The following is a 19613-nucleotide window of genomic DNA, read 5'->3' as shown; positions in this document are numbered from 1 at the left end:
CTGAAAGTGTGGAGATCAAAAATTTATCATCAAAATGGATGATAATAAGCAAAAAGCAACAACCTGCTTGACAGTTACGGATAAACAACATTCTAATTGACAATGTAGAATTTTATATATATCTTAGCACCAACGTAAATGCAAAATGGGAACATGGCACAGAAATTAAGGCGAGAATAGAACGAGCTAAAGCAGCATTTAACAATATAAAAAAGCTACTCATAAGCAAATATTTATCTCTTCCCCTAAGAGTCCCCTAAGTCTAGTTAAATGCTGCATTTTTCCTATCTTATTGTATGGTGTGTAGGCCTGGACGCTGACAGAGACGCTGACGAAAAAACTAGAAGCATTCGAAATGTGGGTGTACCGACGCATTCTTCGTATATCCTGGACCGAATATGTCACCAACGTAGAAGTAATCCACAGAATCGGAAAAGAGAAAGAAATCGTGAGCACAATTAAACAAAAGAAACTTACGACACGATAAGTAGTATCGTCTACTGCAATTGATTGTCCAGGGGAAAATAGACAGTAAGCGAGGGCCAGGACGGAGAGGACACTCGTGTCTCCAAAATCTGCAGAAGTGGTTCGGCCTCACATCAGTCGAACTATTCAGAAAAGCCACAAGCAAGATCAGATTTGCAATGATAATATCCAACGTTCTTAATGGACAGGGCACTTGAAGAAGAAGACATGCTATTATCGTCCCCATGAGTTACTTTAGGCGAGAAAATGAAGCAATAAATCTACCAAATTTTTGCAGTGGTATGAAACTTTTTGCATTCGATTCGTAAGAGCCTTAGAAAACTTTGTGAACAAAATTTGTAATTCGAAAATAATTGAAAAAAATGAGTTCAATATTATTACTCAAGAGTTTTTGGGCCACCTGAACACAAATATCATGACGACGATGGTATCCCAGGTACATGGTGCCCCTAGTGGGCCTCGCCTTGAGTTTTATGGAAATTAAACATAAAATCAGTGCCACCTCATTCCTCGGGGTTTTGGGGTTGCTGAATACGAATATTATGCCGTCAATGGTATCCGAGACACTGGATGCCCAGAAAGGGACTCTTTATAGTGGTTTTATGGAAATTCGATACAAAGGGTCCCGTTCATAAGGTGCCTCAGAGACCATCGCCGACATCTTCGTGTTTAGTGATCGCAAAAACCTTTATGGGCACCAGGTGTCTCAGATATCATTAAAATTTGATAGGTTTTGGGATTTTTACTGCTTTTTTGTCTCCTATTTAATCTCCTATTTAGTAGAAATATCAGTGGAGAAATTTCTGCATTTTTCAGACAATATGTTAATAGATGGTGTGACAACTGCTTCTGTTTTTGTTACACAAATCACCTTAAAAGTTTAATAGTTTGCATACTTTTAGATACATGTGTGAATTTTCTAACTTACCATTAATCTTTGGTGACTCAAAAAGAGCGAACTGTGTGAACGGTGGTATCTCAATCCTCGGTTTCTTTAAACTCAAGCCGAGTGAAAAATCTAGAGATAGTGAACTTCCAAACAGATCTTTAGATGGGTATATTAGTTCTTGGTGGTAGTTTCTGAACGTATTTCTGATTGGTAAAACTGATGGAATTAGTGTACAGACAGCAACAAATAATAGACCTGCATGCATTTTTTGCTGAAAATAAAGTTTTTTTTAATTACTTACATAGGTGGTAAAGAAATAAAAAACAGTTGGCATAATTATTCGCTATTCACCCACGAAATTCTTAAAATGCGTCTGCAACACCACATCTCGAATGCTTGAGTTTTCTTAAAGAAACTTAGAAAAGTTCCCAGGTCTCTACTCCGTATAATAGCGTAGAAAATACACAGCATCTGACGATAGAGATTTTGGTACCAAGTGGTAAATCGTGAGTTCTGAAAAGAGACTTCATCGTTATGAACGCCGATCTAGCTTTTGCGACAGTGCCGGATTAACCATTAGGCGGACTAGGCGGCCGCCTAGGGCCCGGGCACTTGATGGGGCCCGCATCCCACACAAATGCATTAGGTAATTAATATTTAATTATTTAAGCAGTTATTTAAAAAAATTAAAATGTTAAAATAATCAAATAAGGCTGACTGGGATAAAAAAAAGAAAATGGTTAATTTATGATTTCCAATCAAACTCAGTTTTTTGCTTTTTTTTTTGTCAAATATCAGAAAAATACAACCGACTTCAAGACAAATTAAGCAGTTATCTTCAAAGGCATTTTTATATTCCATGTTCTAATCATTCCCTCAATTTGGCAATCAATTTTGCAAGCAAATTTTGATAAAAGCTGGTAATTATTTTGGTATGGTACCTTTTTTTTTCAATTTCTACCCATCGATGGGCCATATAGTCCATTCACTCACGGTAAAATATTGCAAAACTTCCGGAGTTTAAAGAACCTTTGGATTTGAAACAAGAGCTTGGAATTGACATAAAATTTGGTATAAGCATAGCTTACATGTCAAATAAAAAAGTGATATTGTGCCAATGTGTGTTTTTGCTCTACGTTTGAGTCCACCCCTTCTCGGGGGTGAAAAAATATACTGTCAAAATACGTCCGGAAGTGGATAAACTAACTAATTCTAAGCAACTTTTGTTTAATAGAGTTTTTTCATCTAGTCAATATATTTCGAATTATTTGCAAGTGAATATCTTCATTTTTCAACAAAAAATAACACGTTTTTAGATGGTTTTTCGCAAATAACTCAAAAAGTATGTAAGTATTTTATCGAAAAAATATTCTTAGCAAAAATATAGCTTTTAAAAAATTGAAAAAATGGTGTATGTGTGCAGTCTGTAGACCCAGTAGAAGCAGAGTTGTAGCTAATGAAAAGTAGGTTCTTATTCGTCAAATTACAAATCGAATATTTCAACGTGAAATAATCAAAAAATGAAGCCCTTTTCATGGAAAACTCATAATAACTTTTTTAAATGTTTTAAAAAAGCATTATTCTTGTTTTTTAAAAAATTTCTATCATAAAAAGTAAGCAAGATACGCTCAGAATAAAGTTGATCTCATTTTTTGGGTAAAAAAACTGGTGAAAATAACCCCCTAATTAGCATCCCAAATGAAATTAATCCTTACCGCTTCACAAACTATTTTACTTATGTATTGTTTATATGCTCTGTAAGTTTTATCGGTATAAAGTGCTTATTTACAAAAGGGCTTAGTAGAAAGGGCTTGAACAAGTCACTAATCACGAGTGTATGCAATTTTTTTTATTTGGCTTAATGCCTCGACAACTAATGGCCATTGGCATGGTACAGTGGATTTTTCTAATCAGGTACCTAGTGTAGTGGGTAGTGTGTGTGTGTTGAGTAAATGTCTTGTTAATTAGCATTGTCAGTCGTCATTGTTTTTGCAAAGAGACGCTAATTGTATCCGAACGTCTGCGGTCGCTCCAGTGAGTACCGATCCCACAAGGATAGAAACTATTTTCATTTATTAATTTTTAATAAATGAAAAATTCTCTACCCAGGGTATGCAAATTTTGAACAGTCATATCTTAACCAATTTTTATCTTCCAAAAAAGAAAAAATCTGAAATATTCAAAACCTATATTTTTTGCTCTTTAAGATTTTTGGTACCACTAATAATTTTTAAGTTATTTTGAGAAAAAATACATTTTTTTTTCAAAATTTCAAAAAATTTGTTTTACTTTAAATTCCAATGTTTTGAAATAAATATAAGCACTGTGAACAGGTGAAACTTACATATTATATAGGTAAATAATATACTTATAATTTTTTTCAAGATTTTCATAATTTTTCAAGATTTTTGTGCCAAAAAAAGGAATCAACATTATTTTAACCTTTACTTGCTTAATTTTGATACTTGAAAATTAATATACTTTTTATTTATATTTTATTTAAATATTAAAATAATTTATACTTATTACTTCTTAAACATTTTGATTAAAACAGTGCCAAAAATTAAAATAATAAAAGAATAAAACACACACAAACACATTAAAAATGCCACAAATGATTTCTGAACATTAATTGTCGGAAATTTTTTTAACTAAATACGTATTTTCTGAAAATAAAATTATATAATAAATATACTTACAATCATAAAATGTATAAAAAAAAATAAAAGTTTCTATTGGGGTTCGAACCAGCTTATTAGCGCGGTTGATATTGGGGTTCATTCGCCTTAAACACTTCGCCACGGAGTCAATGCGTCATCATGTGCGAAGATCGACTAACTAAACGGATTAAACTTTTGACATTTTTGAATTAAATCAAATTATTTTGATTTTGAATTGAAATGATTTAGAATTGAAAAAATACAACAAAACATAGAGTAAGAAAACAATATATTAGGTGAATATTGATAGAAATTTTGATGGTAATCAAATTATGTAAATAAAAGTATTACATACTATGTATTTTGGTAGGTTCAAATAGGTAGGTACCTATGAAATGTTTTATTAGGATACTGATACGTAAATAAACAATGCTGATACATTTACAATTATTACGTACCTGTTGCTTTTAAAAACTATTTAAAAGTCACTACAGTTATAAACTTTTTTGTTTCTGTCCTCACAACAATAAAACTAATATATTATACAACATTTGTTTACCTCCATATTGAACAAGTATTTATTATTGACAGATCATTTCAACACCCAATCAGAGCCCGTATAACGACTAATACCATATTGTCGGTGTGCGCATGCGCGCAGATTAATAATAAATTCACCCTCAATCTCAATCGCGCCTAAAGAAGTATAACTTCAAAAAACAAAAATAAAATTTTTTAACACTTTAAAAAAGTTGTGATGATTTTTCACCGAAAAGTGCTTAATTTTTTGGTAATTTACGTTGAAATATTTGATTTGGAATTAGTCGAATAAGAATCTACTTTTCATTAGCTCCAGTTCTGCATATACTACATTATACTGGGTCTACATACTTCATAAATACACCATTTTTTTTAAATTTTGTATAAGCTATATTTTTTCTAAGAATATTTTTTCGATAAAATACTTAATTTTGGAGTTGTTTGCGAAAATCCGTCTAAAAGGTGTTTTTTTTTTTGTTGAAAAATGAACATATTCACTCGCAAATAACTCAAAAAGTTACTTAGAATTAATCAGTTATCCATTATTTTGAATGTATGTTTTTTCACCCCCGAAGGAATGGCACTCATACCCAGGACAAAATCACATATCGACACAATATCCCTTTTTTTCTTTGGCATATTAGCTATGGAATATTAATGAGAAGTTGTTGCGAAATGTAAAAAAGAAAAAAGATCTTTTTTATATTGTCGTAATTTATTTTTGGAGCAACTACTTCCCAAAACAACATAAATATCTGTAAATTTGTTTTAAGGTGATACAGTAGCGATCAACAGGTAGCCAAAACGCGTTCCAACATTGCGGCTGTAATTTTGAATATTTTACACACGTATTCGTAATATAATAAAGAATGGCGGTACAGAGCCCAATTTGAAAAATATATTAATATGTGGAAATTAATCTGTAATTAAATACAATATTAAAAAAACGAGCCTGTACCGCCATTAAGAAGAACAAAAAAATACACTTTCTTCAAATAAACTTTTTTATCCGATGCCTAGATTTTTTGTCATTTTGGAACTACTAATGAAATAAAAAATTTTAGTAGTTCCAAAATGACACAAAATCTAGGCATCGAATAAAAAAGTTTATTTGAAGAAAGTGTATTTTTTTGTTCTTCTTAAGGCGGTACAGGCTCGTTTTTTTAATATTTTATTTAATTACAGAGTAATTTCCACATATTAATATATTTTTCAAATTGGGCTCTGTACCGCCATTCTTTATTATATTACGAATACGTGTGCCAAATATCTCGAAAACATATTTAAAATTACAGCCGCAATCTTGGAACGCGTTTTCGCTACCTGTTGATCGCTACTGTTTCCTCTTAAGTAAATGGTCGATATAAAGGAGCCTACTTTTTATGGCCGTCTAGGGCCCCATGATGCCTTAAACCGTGACTGTTTTCCGATCCGTTGTTTTTTAATTGTGTATTTTTTAATATCATACATATTTTATACGCCTTGTCATAGTGAGTAGCTTTTGTTTTATAAAGATAATAACTTTGAAACTTACAGATTAATAAAAGTTTTTGACGATGTAATCAAACGAAAACTTTTTATAACCTAGATACACATATAATAACATGAATAATTAATTATTTGATATGCGTATTAGATAAGAACCACTTGTAAATTCTTTTGTGCGTAAGAACTTCCGTATTTGTCACAGATGTGATGAAAAACAGCAATGCATTTACCGACTCGGAATAATTAAACTGAACAATGTCGGCATAGTATGCTTAACCAGGAAAAAATGTTTTCGGTGAATATCTACATTTTTGCAACATTATTTTGTAATATTAGTCCAGTCGTCAGAGACCAAAATGCCACTTAGCCTCTAAAAATCATACGAACAAGCTGAGTTGACTGTGAAAATCAATTTTGGGACCCCACAAAAAAGATCTAAAAAGAAAAGACTTTTTGAAAGACTGATAAATTTTATACACACTTGAATGAATCAATAAACTTAAAAACATTGTAAGTAGGTGTATCAAAGTGTGTAACATTATTTTGTAATATTAGTCCAGTCGTCAGAGATCAAAATGCCACTTAGCCTCTAAAAATCATACGAACAAGCTGAGTTGACTGAGAAAATCAATTTTGGGACCCCACAAAAGATTTAAAAAGAAAAGACTTTTTGAAAGACTGATAAATTTTATACACACTTGAATGAATCAATAAACTTAAAAACATGGTAAGTAGGTGTATCAAAGTGTGTAAAACGTATTTATTTCTTTAGCTAAGCACTTTCGACAAAATTGTCTTCATCGTCGCTAATGGTCAATGTAAAAAGAAGTACATAGGGTCGTATGACCTTAAGTAATTAAAATCGTATAGACCCTTACTTAGGGTCGTAGCATTTTATTAAACATTAGAATTCTAACTGCATTACAATATATATTATAGTCACATATATGTTCAGTTGTCTCCCGTGCAACCCCCAAACAGAAAAAACTAACACACAAACGTTACAAACACATTAAAAATTTGTTCATGGCGTGGGCATTTCACCCAACCATCATAGCTGACGAGAAATGGTTGACACGGCGAGTAAAAATTAATTAATATGTCAAAATCTCAAAAAGTACATTTAATGAGTTTTACCTCTAATAGGAATATATGTAATATGTTGTCAGAGGGAATGTTGCACTACCTTGTACAATATTTTAACAATATTTCAGATAATTCCAAAATACTTTTAAAATACGAAATGATAATTACGACATTGTTTATCGTAACCGATCAGTTGTTTACCGCGAATGTAGGGCACACACAGTTTGATGACACGGTGATTCTGCCAAGTAAGCAGTAAACATATTATTATATCCTACCTAAACTTGACATATTTATAAATAATAGTAAGAATATACAGGGTGATTGATTAGTAGGGTAAAGCTCAATAGCTCCGCTATAGTAATAGATAGCAATAAAAGTTAGTAACAAAAATTTTAGCCACCTTTGAGCTTCACATTACAAAATTAGTTAGAATGTTACAGGGTGTTCGATAACACAGTGGCAGACTTAACTTTTGTTTTATTAAATGGAACACCCTATATTTTATTTTATATTCGGAATCCTGTTAACTTCTCCATCACAAAAATATAAAGGTTTGCAATGTTATACAGTGTATTTACAAAGTTATAATCAATTTTGTATGAAAATCGTAACAAGTTTAACTCCCTGTATAAATAAAAATAAGCACAAAAGCAATGGTTTATTAATGCCATATTTTTATTTATTGTCAAAATTTTTAAGAATTATTATTATTGATATTGCTAATTTTCTTTATATCAAATACAGGGTGAGTCAAAACGCAAGTACATTATTTTCTCAGTAATGTTAAATGGAACACCCTGTATTTTATATCATTATTGAAAAGTAACATTAACTTACTTTAATTTTTATATAACATTCCCTATGCCCAAATTTATTATTTTTCGAGATATTTTCATTTTTCAGAGCAAATTATTTTAGGTGTTTAAATTTATCTAAATTTTAAGTAAGCCATGACTGAATTGACAATTGAAGATTACCGATTCTTCTTCTTCTTGTGCCACTCCTATCAGAGATTGGAAATCATCAAGGCTACCCTGACTTTGTTTACAGCTGACCTAAAAAGTTCATTAGTGGTGCAGCCAAACCACTCTCTCAAATTCCGCATCCACGACATTCTTCTACGGCCTGGATTCCGTTTTCCTTCTATTTTTCCTTGCATCATATTTTGAAGTAATGCGTATTTATGACCTCTCATCAGGTGACCCAAATACTCGAGTTTTCTTCGTTTTATCGTTAATAAAATTTCTGGGTCTCTTCCTATCCTTCGTATTACTTCAAGATTTGTGATTCTTTCAACCCAACTTATCTTCAGCATTCGACGGTAGCACCATATCACGAAACTTTCAATATTTTTTATGTTGTTCTGTTTGAGAGTCCAGGCCTCTACACCGTATAATAGCGTGTTAAATACGTAGCCACTTAGCATTCTTAATCGTAGAGGGATGCTTATATCTCTGTTGCAGAAGAATTTTCTCATCTTTATGAAGGTGGCCCTGGCAATTTCGATACGTCTTTTTATTTCATTGTTTTGGTCTCCAGTTTCGTTTATTAAAGTTCCCAAGTATTTATAACTTGATACTTTTTCAATTTGAATGCCGTTTATACTAATATCTATCCGGTAATCAATGTAACACTGTAGCAAATAAAGAAATAAAAATAATTTATTAGTAATCCATTTTACAAACAAAAACACAACCACTACATGCAACATTTTTGAAGCAATTAAAAACTCTTTTTATGTAAATGCAACAAATAAACAAAGAAAATTGGTAATAAATTTTACAAAAAACACACAAACACAAAATACAATATTTTGTGAAGACAATTAAACACTACTTTTGTATGTAAATGTAACAATGTAACAAATAAAGAACGAAACATAATTTATCAGTAATACATTTTGAAAAAAACATGTTTGAAAAAATTAGAAGCTACTTTTAATAAAATATTTTTAATATTTAATTACATAAGGTGTTCAAAATTATCTCCTAACACATTTATGTTCGCCTAAAAACGATCATTGAATGAGCTACTTACTCTACGGAGCATTTGTAAATTAACACATCGAAACACACTTTGTATTCTATTTTTCATCTCATCCCTTGTTGTTGGAGGTATTTTATAAACTTTATTATTAACGTAACCCCAAAAAAATCAGTCCAGTTTATTAAATTCTGGTGATTTGGGTGGTCACGCTACTGGTCCATTGAAAAATGAAAATATCTCGAAAACTAATAAATTTAGACATAGGGAATGTTATCTAAAACTTAAAGTACAATAATGGTACTTTTCAATAGTGATATAAAATACAGGGTGTTCCATTTAAAACTACTGAGAAAATAATGCACTTGCGTTTTGACTCACCCTGTATTTGATATAGAAAATTAGCAATATTGACCATTCTTGAAAATTTTGACAATACGTTAAAAAATATGGCATTAATAAACCATTGTTATTTTGCTTATTTTTATTTATACAGGGAGTTGAACTTGTTACGATTTTCATATAAAATTGGTAATAACTTTGTAAATACCCTGTATAACATAACAAATCTTTATATTTTTGTGATGGAGAAGTTAACAGGATTTCGAATTTAAAATAAAATATAGGGTGTTCCATTTAAAAAAACATAAATTTGGTCTGCCACTGTGTTATCGAATACCCTGTAACATTCTAACTAATTTCGTAATGCTCAAAGGTGGCTAAAATTTTTGTTATTAACTTTTATTGCTATCTATTACTATAGCGGAGCTATTGAGCTTTACTCTACTAAACAATCACCCTGTATAGATAAAACTATATCGATCTAATTAAAAATGAGACGCGAGACAGTTGGATTCGGGGTTGCCTGATATGCCGCCTAGCGTAATATATGTTGAGTGCCGTCATCAGCTGAGTACGATTCAATGTACTAGTAACTGTATTTGACGTCGAATAAAGTACTGATCCTCCAATAGGTGTATTCCAGCTAACCAACTCCATATAAGGGTAAATACAACCCCTTATCCATCATATCCTGCCTTTCGCTTCCACGAGACTTCTATAATTTCATTGACTTATAGTTCCTCAAGTTTCTACTTTTTTCTTTCGTATCGTCTTTTACATATATTTCTAACCATTATGTATATAATTATCGTGGTGAACGCAACACAACGTAGGTACTATAAGTTTTGTTTTAGTGAAAGTGTCGTCAAGTTCAGAATTTTTATTTAAGTCACCTATTATATTATTAAGCCGTAATTTTACGTGCTCGTTTTGTTTGCGCGTATGAATGTTTTAATGTCATGGCAGGAGCATGTTATTATGTTTGAAGATAATAACATGTTACTAACTATTAAAAAATAATTATACGGTTTAAAAAATTGTAATATATTCAGAAAGTAACTTACTTCCTAATAGGGTACCGTTCGTATTAATTTTGTCTTAACCTTAATTAATTACAAATATGTCTGTACTGCGAATCATTAATATTAGTCCTGGATCCTGCGTACCAAAACAAAGTTGATTAATAGCAAGCTGAACATTTGTTAATAACTTAACGGTGTCGAGTCGGACAAACTTTGATGTATGTATGAGAACATTGGAACAGGGGAAACTTTAATTGTGGAACGTGATAAATACAAAAATGTACTATTGGAAACGACAAAGGTGAGAGTACTGAGAACATTATACAGTACATTATACAAACTAATGGATACTAAATAGAAAAGAAGAATGTAACAACCACATAAGCAGAAGGAGGGAGATTCATGTGGTCAAAATTGCAAGAGATATATTATATTACCAATCGGCAGAAGAGGTATTGGACGACCGCGCAAAAGATAGAGTGACAGCCTTCCATAGAGTTATCAATCCGCCAATGAACAAGCAGAATTGTTTGTAAAGAGGAACCATAAGAAAATTTTTTGATATATATTATGTCGAGTTTAATTGCATAATGTTATCTACCATAACGACCAAAGTGATAACAAACAAACTGAATAAAATTATAACATTAGCAGAAGAACAACAAGGTTTTAGGTCGGGAAGATCATGCACCGACGCTATATTTATAATGAGACAGACTCAAGAAAAATCGTTAGAATACAACAAACCGGCATACTTATGTTTCGTGGGCCTTACGAAGGCATTTGACAGGGTCAAATGAAAGGACATTATCCATTTATTGTATGGAAGAGAGGTACCTCTAGGAATAATTAAAACGATCGAAAATATCTACCAGAACAACACAATAAAAGTAAAAAGTAGATGAAGAACTAAATGACCCAATTGAAGCTGGCAATGGGATAAGACAGGGAGATTCCCTGAGTCCTCTGTTGTTCAAACTGCTCATGGACGAAATAATAAAAAAAGTAAGAACAAAAAAGGATACCAAATGGGAGAAAAACAACTTAAAATAATCTGCTATGCAGACGACGCAATACTAATATCTCAAAGTGAAGATGATTTACAACGTATGCTGCACCAATTCAACATAATCGCCAGAAAATTTAACGTGTTAATTTCCCCAAAAAAGGCTAAATGCATGGTTATAACAGCAGATTTAATAAGGTGTAAATTAGAGCTGGAGGGCCAAATAATAGAACAGGTCATGGAGTTTAAATATCTAGGCATCACACTATGCAGCTACGGAAATCTCGAAACAAAAGTGGAAGATCAGGTGAATAAAGCAACCAGAGCCGCAGGTTGCCTGAATGAAACAATAGGGAGAAATAAAAACATCGGAAAAGAAGTGAAAGGCAGAATTTACGAAACAGTCATCAGAACAATAATGACATACGCTGCAGAAACACGACCTGATACAGTAAGGACAAAAAGAATGCTAGAAACAGCAGAGATGAAAACATTGCGAAAATCGATGGTAAGACGCTGTGGGATAGAGCTAGAAGTGCAGATATACGAAGCAGATGCAAGGTGGACAACATTAATAACTGGGTGAAAAGCAGAAGAGTAGAATGGAACGACCACATAAGCCGAATGACAACAAATAGAGTAGTAAGGACGGCGAGAGACGGTTCCTCAATAGAAAGACGATCAGTGAGAAGACCACGAAAAAGATGGAATGACAACTTACTGGAGGCACATTGAAAAACAGACAGAGTCTATATAAAAAGAAGAAGAAGAAGAATGTTATCTACAGTACATATTCCATATTTTAAAAAAGGGGGGGGCAATTCAAATATTTGTCTGGAGGAATTTTTAAATTTGTCAATAAAGCTATGTCAAAACAATAAATGATTTTTTAGACCTTGGGCCAACATATAAAAAAAATATTACCTCCCTCATGAGACTTTTTTTATTCAGATATCATGTCGAATCGGACAACTTTTCTTATACGGAAAATTTTCGGGAGGGGGCGGGCGCTTCGTAAATATAGAGATTTCTAAACTTTGGTGAGTCTGACAACTAGAGTACCCTCAAACATTTGTCGGACAATATTACCAGTACGTTTATGATGTCATTTATGACTCCATAGTGGGCCCCCATATGGCGGGGCTCATGCATTATAAAGAGTCATACAATTTAAACACTCATAGCTGATTTTTATAGGATTGTTTAATAAAAATATTTACAATTAACTGGTAATATTGTCCGACAATTTTTTAAGGGTAGTCCAGTTGTCGGACGCACCAAATTTTAAAAACCTCCATATTTACGAAACGCCCCTCTTTCAAAAATTTTCCGTATCAGAAAAGTTGTCCGACTCGACATGAATAACTAAATACACTCACGGACAAAACTATTGCATATTTTGAAATTAACGTGTGAAATGATATATTTTGTGCTGCCCCCAGTGTCATAGAAATACGATTTTTTTCCGAATGCGATGTTTTAAAGTATCATATAAACGGTATAATCGGATTTAAATTTAATATAGGCCATATGGTGGCCAATATAATTTTTAAATTGAATGTCAATCAAGGAAAGTATCCACTAGTCTACCGACATGAAGACCTGTGTTATGGTTCATTAACACTAATTTGTTATCCAATATGGCTGGTAAATGGCAAACATAATCTTCTAAAATGTTTTTGATGTACATATCAGCTGCCATTCAGCTTCAGCTAATCACTTCCACAAGTTCGGTATCTCCTTTCGAAGAAATACCACTCCATAGCACTATGCCGCCACCACCAAAGTTAACGCTCTATATGAGATTATATCTGGCATACCATTCATCATATGGAAGCAAGATTGACAAAACTTCGTCTATAGACGAGTTAGCGAACAGTACGTCAGTTGTAACCTCATACAGGGCGTTAGGTTTGGGTGGCGGAGGCCTAGTGCTACGGAGCGGTATTGCTTTGAAAGGGTATATCGAACACGTGGAGGTGATAAGGTGAATGCCAACTGACACATACCTACATTGAAAACATTTCAGAAGATCATGTTTTGCTATTTGCAAGCCTCATTTTGCCATTTGCAAGCCTCATGTTACTACAATTAGAGACATCTCACGCCACGTTGAACCTGATACAAGTATATGATCCTACGACGAATGCCAATGAAGAAGAACTAGAATTATTTTATCAGCATATCGAAGAAGCACTGAAAAAAACAAAAAGCAGAGAAATCACGATAGTCCTAGGTGATTTCAATGCAAAGATTGGAAAGGGACAAAGCGGAAAGTGTGTAGGAAAATATGGTCTAGGAAATCGCAATGAGAGAGGGGATCGTCTACTACAATTTTGCCAAGAGCAGAACTTGATTATTATAAACACAGTTTTCAAGCTATCCAACAGACGACTGTATACATGGCGATCGCCCGCAGATTCATCGGAGAAAGTAGTTAGGAACCAGATAGACTACATTATGATAAACGAAAGATACCGTAATGCTGTTAAAGCCGTAAACGCATATCCCGGAGAAGACGTGGCCTCAAATCATAACCCACTTTTCGCCAAAATTACACGCACACATAAAAATATTAAAAGACATCAGAGAACTGCTACAATAGACGAAAGCAAGCTTAAAGAACCCAACGTAAAAGAATGTCTTTAACACGAACTGCATACGAACTGTAGAGAGCTGAACATAGACACCAATGACATTGACGAGCACTGGGAGCAACTAAAACATTGCATACTAGAACCTTGTAAAAATATACTAAAGACTTCCACAAGAAGAAAAGAGGAATGGATGAACGCCGAGATACGGAATATGATGGAACAACGGAGACAATATAAGAACAAAGATGACAATAAGTACAGGGAGATTAACCACGAGATAAGGAAGATGATAAAGTAGGCAACAGAAAAACACTTTGAAGAGTAATGCAAAGAGATAGAGGACCTCCAAAAAAGATACGATCTATTTAACCTACATAAGAAAGACAAAGAAATGGCTGGACTAAGAAAGCAAAATCTCACTGGTGCACTTCTGGATAAACACGGGGTTGCTATAACAGAGACCGATGAGAAAGTAGAACGTTGGTCAGAATACATCGATGAACTGTTCGATGATGAAAGAGGGTACCTGGAACACATAAAACTTACTTCAGGAGAAATAGGTCCAGATATTACAAAGGAAGGAATAATACATGCGTTAAAAACAATGAAGAACAGGAAAAGCCCAGGACCTGATATGCTTCTTATCGACCTTTTAAAAATTATAGATGAGCAGCATATTGATGTTTTATTGGTACCCTTGAACAAAATTTATAGCTCAGGCACATTACCCAAAAAATGGTTGACGTCGATCTTTATTTGCCTCCCTAAAAAGAAAAGCAAGAGAATGCGGTGACTACCGCACCATTAGTTTACTGTCCCATGTGCTAAAGTTACTACTGAAAGTCATCCATAACTGAATATATCATAAACTGGACATATACATTAATGATACACAGTTTGGGTTTCGCAAAGACCTGGGAACTCGTGAAGCTGTTTTTTCAATTAACATACTTATACAAAGGTGCCTGGACGTCAATCAAGATATATATGCGTGTTTTATTGACTATAATAAAGCATTCGACAAAGTACGACATGAACAATTAATGCATGTCCTGGAATCAAAGAAGTTGGACTACAATGACCTCAGGATTATATCGAATTTATACTATAAACAACGAGCAAAAGTATGTGTTAACGACCAGCTGTCAGAGGAAATTGAAATCAGACGTGGATTGAGACAGGGATGCGTGTTGTCGCCAATTCTTTTTAATGCCTACTCGGAAGAGATCTTGAAAAAAGCTCTTGAAGGTGAAACAGCTGGAATAAAGGTAAATGGAGTTCCCATTAACAACATTAGATATGCGGAGTCATCTTAGCTGAAAATATTGGGGATCTTCAGAGGCTGGTGACCAGAATAGCAGAGTTTGGCCAAGAATACGGGCTAACAATGAATGCCAAGAAGACAAAGTTTATGAGAATATCGAAAAATCAAAGAAATAACGAAAATCTCCTCATAAACGGATCCAATATCGAACGAGTCGAGCAATATGCATACCTTGGAACAATGATCAACTCCACAGGAGATTACTTACAGGAAACCAAATCAGAATAGAAAAGGCTAGAGCAAATTTTAACAAAATGAGAAAAGTGCTCTGCACAAGAGATTTGAAGTTGGAGCTAAGAGTTAGGTTGGCTAGGTGCTGCGTTTTCTCGACTTTGTTTTATGGAATGGAAGCTTGGACCTTGAATGCTGTATCAATGAAAAAACTATCAATCACTCGAGCTGCGGGTGTACAGAAGAATTCTGAAAATATCGTGACAGAACACGTCACAAACAAAGAGGTTCTGAGAAAGATGAATAAAGAAATGGAAATCCTAAATACCAACAAAACAAGAAAATTGGAATATTTCGGACATATTATACGTGGAGAGATCGAGAGATACAGCTTGCTCCAGTTGATTATGCAGGGAAAGATTCAAGGAAAGAGAAGCATAGGGAGACGCAGAACATCGTGGCTGCGCAACCTGAGAGAGTGGTACGGATGTACATCAAATGAGCTTTTTAGAGCAACCGTCTCTAAAATACGAATAGCTATGATGATTGCCGACCTCCGCCGCGGAGATGGCACTTAAAGAAGAAGAAGCCTCATTGGATATAACATATTGGTGCTAATGGACATCTTTATGTCGCTAGAGTAGTGAATGCTTACCTTGATGAGATTCAATTTAAAAATTATATTGGTCAGCATGTAGCCCAGATGAGATTTAAATCCAATTATGGCATTTATATGACATTTTAAAACGTCGCATTCGGAAAAGAAATCCTATTCCTATGATACTGGGGGGGGGGGGTTAAAAGGCAGCACAAAAAAAGTGTCATGAGAGCCGTAAAGTGTGGGCTCAAGACCTATTAGTATCTATGTACACAAGGTGTTTGGTAAAGAATGGTCCATAGCTTAACCTTAGATTCCTGAGGTTAAAATAAGTCTTAAGCTAACTTACCTTAGTATGAAAGTTGATAATAACCGAAATACAGGGTGTCAAAGTTAAACTTTTATTTTATTTATTCTTGGATATTTCCTAACAGGACTGGGATAATAACACAAACTTTGGTAAGCGGGGTTTTTTGGGTCGAGAAATCTAAATTCGCCAATAAAAATGATGTATTTCCCAGAGGGCCCCACATACGCCTTTCGGCGCTCATTTAATAGGTTCAATTATTTTATTAACCACTCTACATACTTTTTGAATCAAAACTTTTATTCTCTTAATATTTGTATCAAAAAAGATATAGTGAGATAAATGTATTTTATATCTGACAGGCAATATAATTTTTTGCATAATATCATTGCAGTTTCACCTGAAAAATAACCATAAAAATTTACAAAAATGTATCGCAAATTTCTTCAAATGGAATTTGCGATACAATGACATAAATATAAGAACTGCCACAATTATTATTAGTTTATTTTTCGGGTCTAACTACAATGATAATATTATGCAAACAATTATGTTGTATCGCAAATTTAAAACGCGTTTATCTCGAAAACAGTTGAGTTTAGCGAGATGAATGTAGTATACATTTTTTAAGTAAATATATTAGGAAAATAAAAATTTTGATTCAAAAATATGTAGAGTGAGGGATAAAAAAAATTGAAGGTACTAAATGAGCGCTGAAAGACGTATGTAGCGCCCTCTGGGTAATACATAATTTTTAGTGGCGAATTTAGATTGCTCATCCAAAAAAACCCCTGCTTACCAAATTTCGTGTTGATATCCCATGCCTGTCAGGAAATATTTAAGAATAAGTAAAATAAAAATTCAACTTTGACACTCTGTATTTAGGTTATTATCAACTTTCTTACTAAGGTAAGTTAGCTTAAATTGACCTACTTTATCTAAGTTTAAGCTATGGCCCATTCTTTACCAAACACCCTGTATATTTAAAATTTATGCAATATAGAGTTAACAGCAGCTTAAAATTAAAGTAGATAAAGTAGTAAAATGTTCAATATAAATGTGGAGAAATAAGATTATGTTACCGACGACTTGTTTAAAAAATACTGTTATATAAATAAATAACTTTACCATTTTGATTATTTTCTTCTTACATAACAATTACTTAGTACCACTTGATCTCACACTAATCGACTACCAATCAACGAGAATGTTTTGACGAAATTGAAAGTCACTCAACGAGTAATTCCTTCTCAACTGAGCGTGACGCAACACGAAATTAAAAGACCCCTTCTTCTTCTTTCAGATTCTTGCAGTGGACAGACCATCTAGTCTCAAGTTCAATGTGAGTAATAATCGTAGAAAGTACCCAACTACGTTATACGCGTAAACAAATCCATATGAATTAATTTTCAAAGAATTTGGACATAAGTTTATATTGACATAACATTGAATTAATTGAAAGACGTGAAAAATTTATAAAGGTCTGTAAATGGAAAAGTGACACAATTTTACTGAAAAAGTAAAGTTCTTTAAAACGATAGTTTGTCCCTCTTTTTATCTATAAGCTTTACGTTATTATACGTAATTATTATACGTATTGATCTACGTGAATTCTGAAAGGACCAAATGGAAAATAAACGCTTAATTACGACTATTGAAACGATTATTGAAAGTTTACGTTAAAATATTGTCAAATAAAAAGAAATGAGGAGTCCCAGATCTATACAATAAATCTGAAACTTCTCGCGGACCCACTTTCTAGTAGCATCCTTAATCTCTGCATTTTACAATTATTTATAAGGCAAAGTAACGAAGAATAAAGGAGACCGAAGGGATTCTACAATTCATATTGAGTATAATACATTTATATTGAAGTACTAGCAGTTTTTGAATCATTACATAATAAAATTAAACCTTTTTTCGGAAGAACGCACCACCTCGTTTTTATACCTTATGAAAATATACCACTATCGAAGGAATCCACAAAAATTCATCTAAGAAAACTAGTTGTACTAGTTGTTTTCTGTACCCTGGCTCAAGAAGAATAGCCACACTTGGACGATTAGAAGCAGAAGCCCTAATCCGTTCAGGGATTAAATAATATGCTTCTCATTTTTTTTAAATACATTCGTCTTCAATTTTTTGCATCATATCTCGCTTAGTTTGAATCTAATCAACATTTATCTACGACTGATACATAATATATGTATTATATTTACTTGTGGTGTTTGCAATATAATGCCATATAATAATCCCTTAGGAATTAATAATGCGGGATTAATAGCTATTAATCCCTCTGGCACAACAATCACAAAATTCACCACGGAAACAAAATAATCAACCTCAAAAAGTGTCACTGTCAAACGAATAGTATATTTGACAGTTTGTGTTGAGATGGACGAAAATGAAGAATCTTTTAATTGTACACCACCAGAAATTGTAGAACTAGCTACAGCAACAGCATCTACCTTAATACCTGAAACATCGAAATCCATTTATAATAAAACGTACGCAACCTTCGACGAATGGCGTGTTCGAAACAACGCGAAATCATTTTCCGAAAATGTTCTGCTGGCCTATTTCGCTGAATTAAGTGCAAAATATAAACCGTCTTCATTATGGTCATTCTATTCAATGATTAAATCTATGTATATTGATGGAGGAGGCGATTTAACTGGATTAAAGCGTCATGGGGGCTGGAAGTCAACACAGGTAGCTGAAGGATACATTGATCAGTCTATGAGAAACAAGGCAACTACAGCAGATACTATCGCTAAAGAGATAAACAGTAATGTACCATCTTCTTGTTCTACAGCAATCGAGATCACAAATATTTGTATTAAAAACTCTACTAAAGTTAATGATGATTCTCAACCAATTCAGTTTATTAATTGTACTATTACTAATTTTAATGTTTTTAATAAATAAAGTTGTTCATTAAAAATCTTAAATTAATTAATTTGTCGTAGATAAAGTAGAGTATACTACTCGCAATAATGGCTCTCATTCCCTCGGAATGTTACTCCCTCGCCGCTAACGCGGCTCGGTTCGTAAATATTCCTCGGGAATAATAGCCATCATTATTGACTCGTGGTATAATCTACTATTATT

General features: G+C 33.2%; 1 protein-coding gene across 1 annotated transcript in view; it reads right to left on the bottom strand.

Annotated features, from left to right (window-relative positions):
• Positions 1-17785, bottom strand: part of LOC114329144 (uncharacterized) — a 31897-nt gene extending 14112 nt beyond the window's left edge. Inside the window, exons 1-2 of the mRNA XM_050649170.1 lie at positions 17631-17785; positions 1415-1646 (exon numbers count right to left, since the gene is read on the bottom strand). Of these exons, the coding sequence (XP_050505127.1) occupies positions 1415-1646; positions 17631-17633 (235 nt within the window). The 5' untranslated portion in view covers positions 17634-17785. The remainder of the gene's footprint in view (positions 1-1414; positions 1647-17630) is intronic.
• Between the last annotated feature and the right edge of the window lie 1828 nt (positions 17786-19613).

This window comes from Diabrotica virgifera, chromosome 4, assembly GCF_917563875.1.
Source record: "Diabrotica virgifera virgifera chromosome 4, PGI_DIABVI_V3a".
NCBI classification, from domain to species: Eukaryota; Metazoa; Arthropoda; class Insecta; order Coleoptera; family Chrysomelidae; genus Diabrotica; species Diabrotica virgifera.
This window is presented reverse-complemented; position numbering and strand designations above follow the sequence as displayed.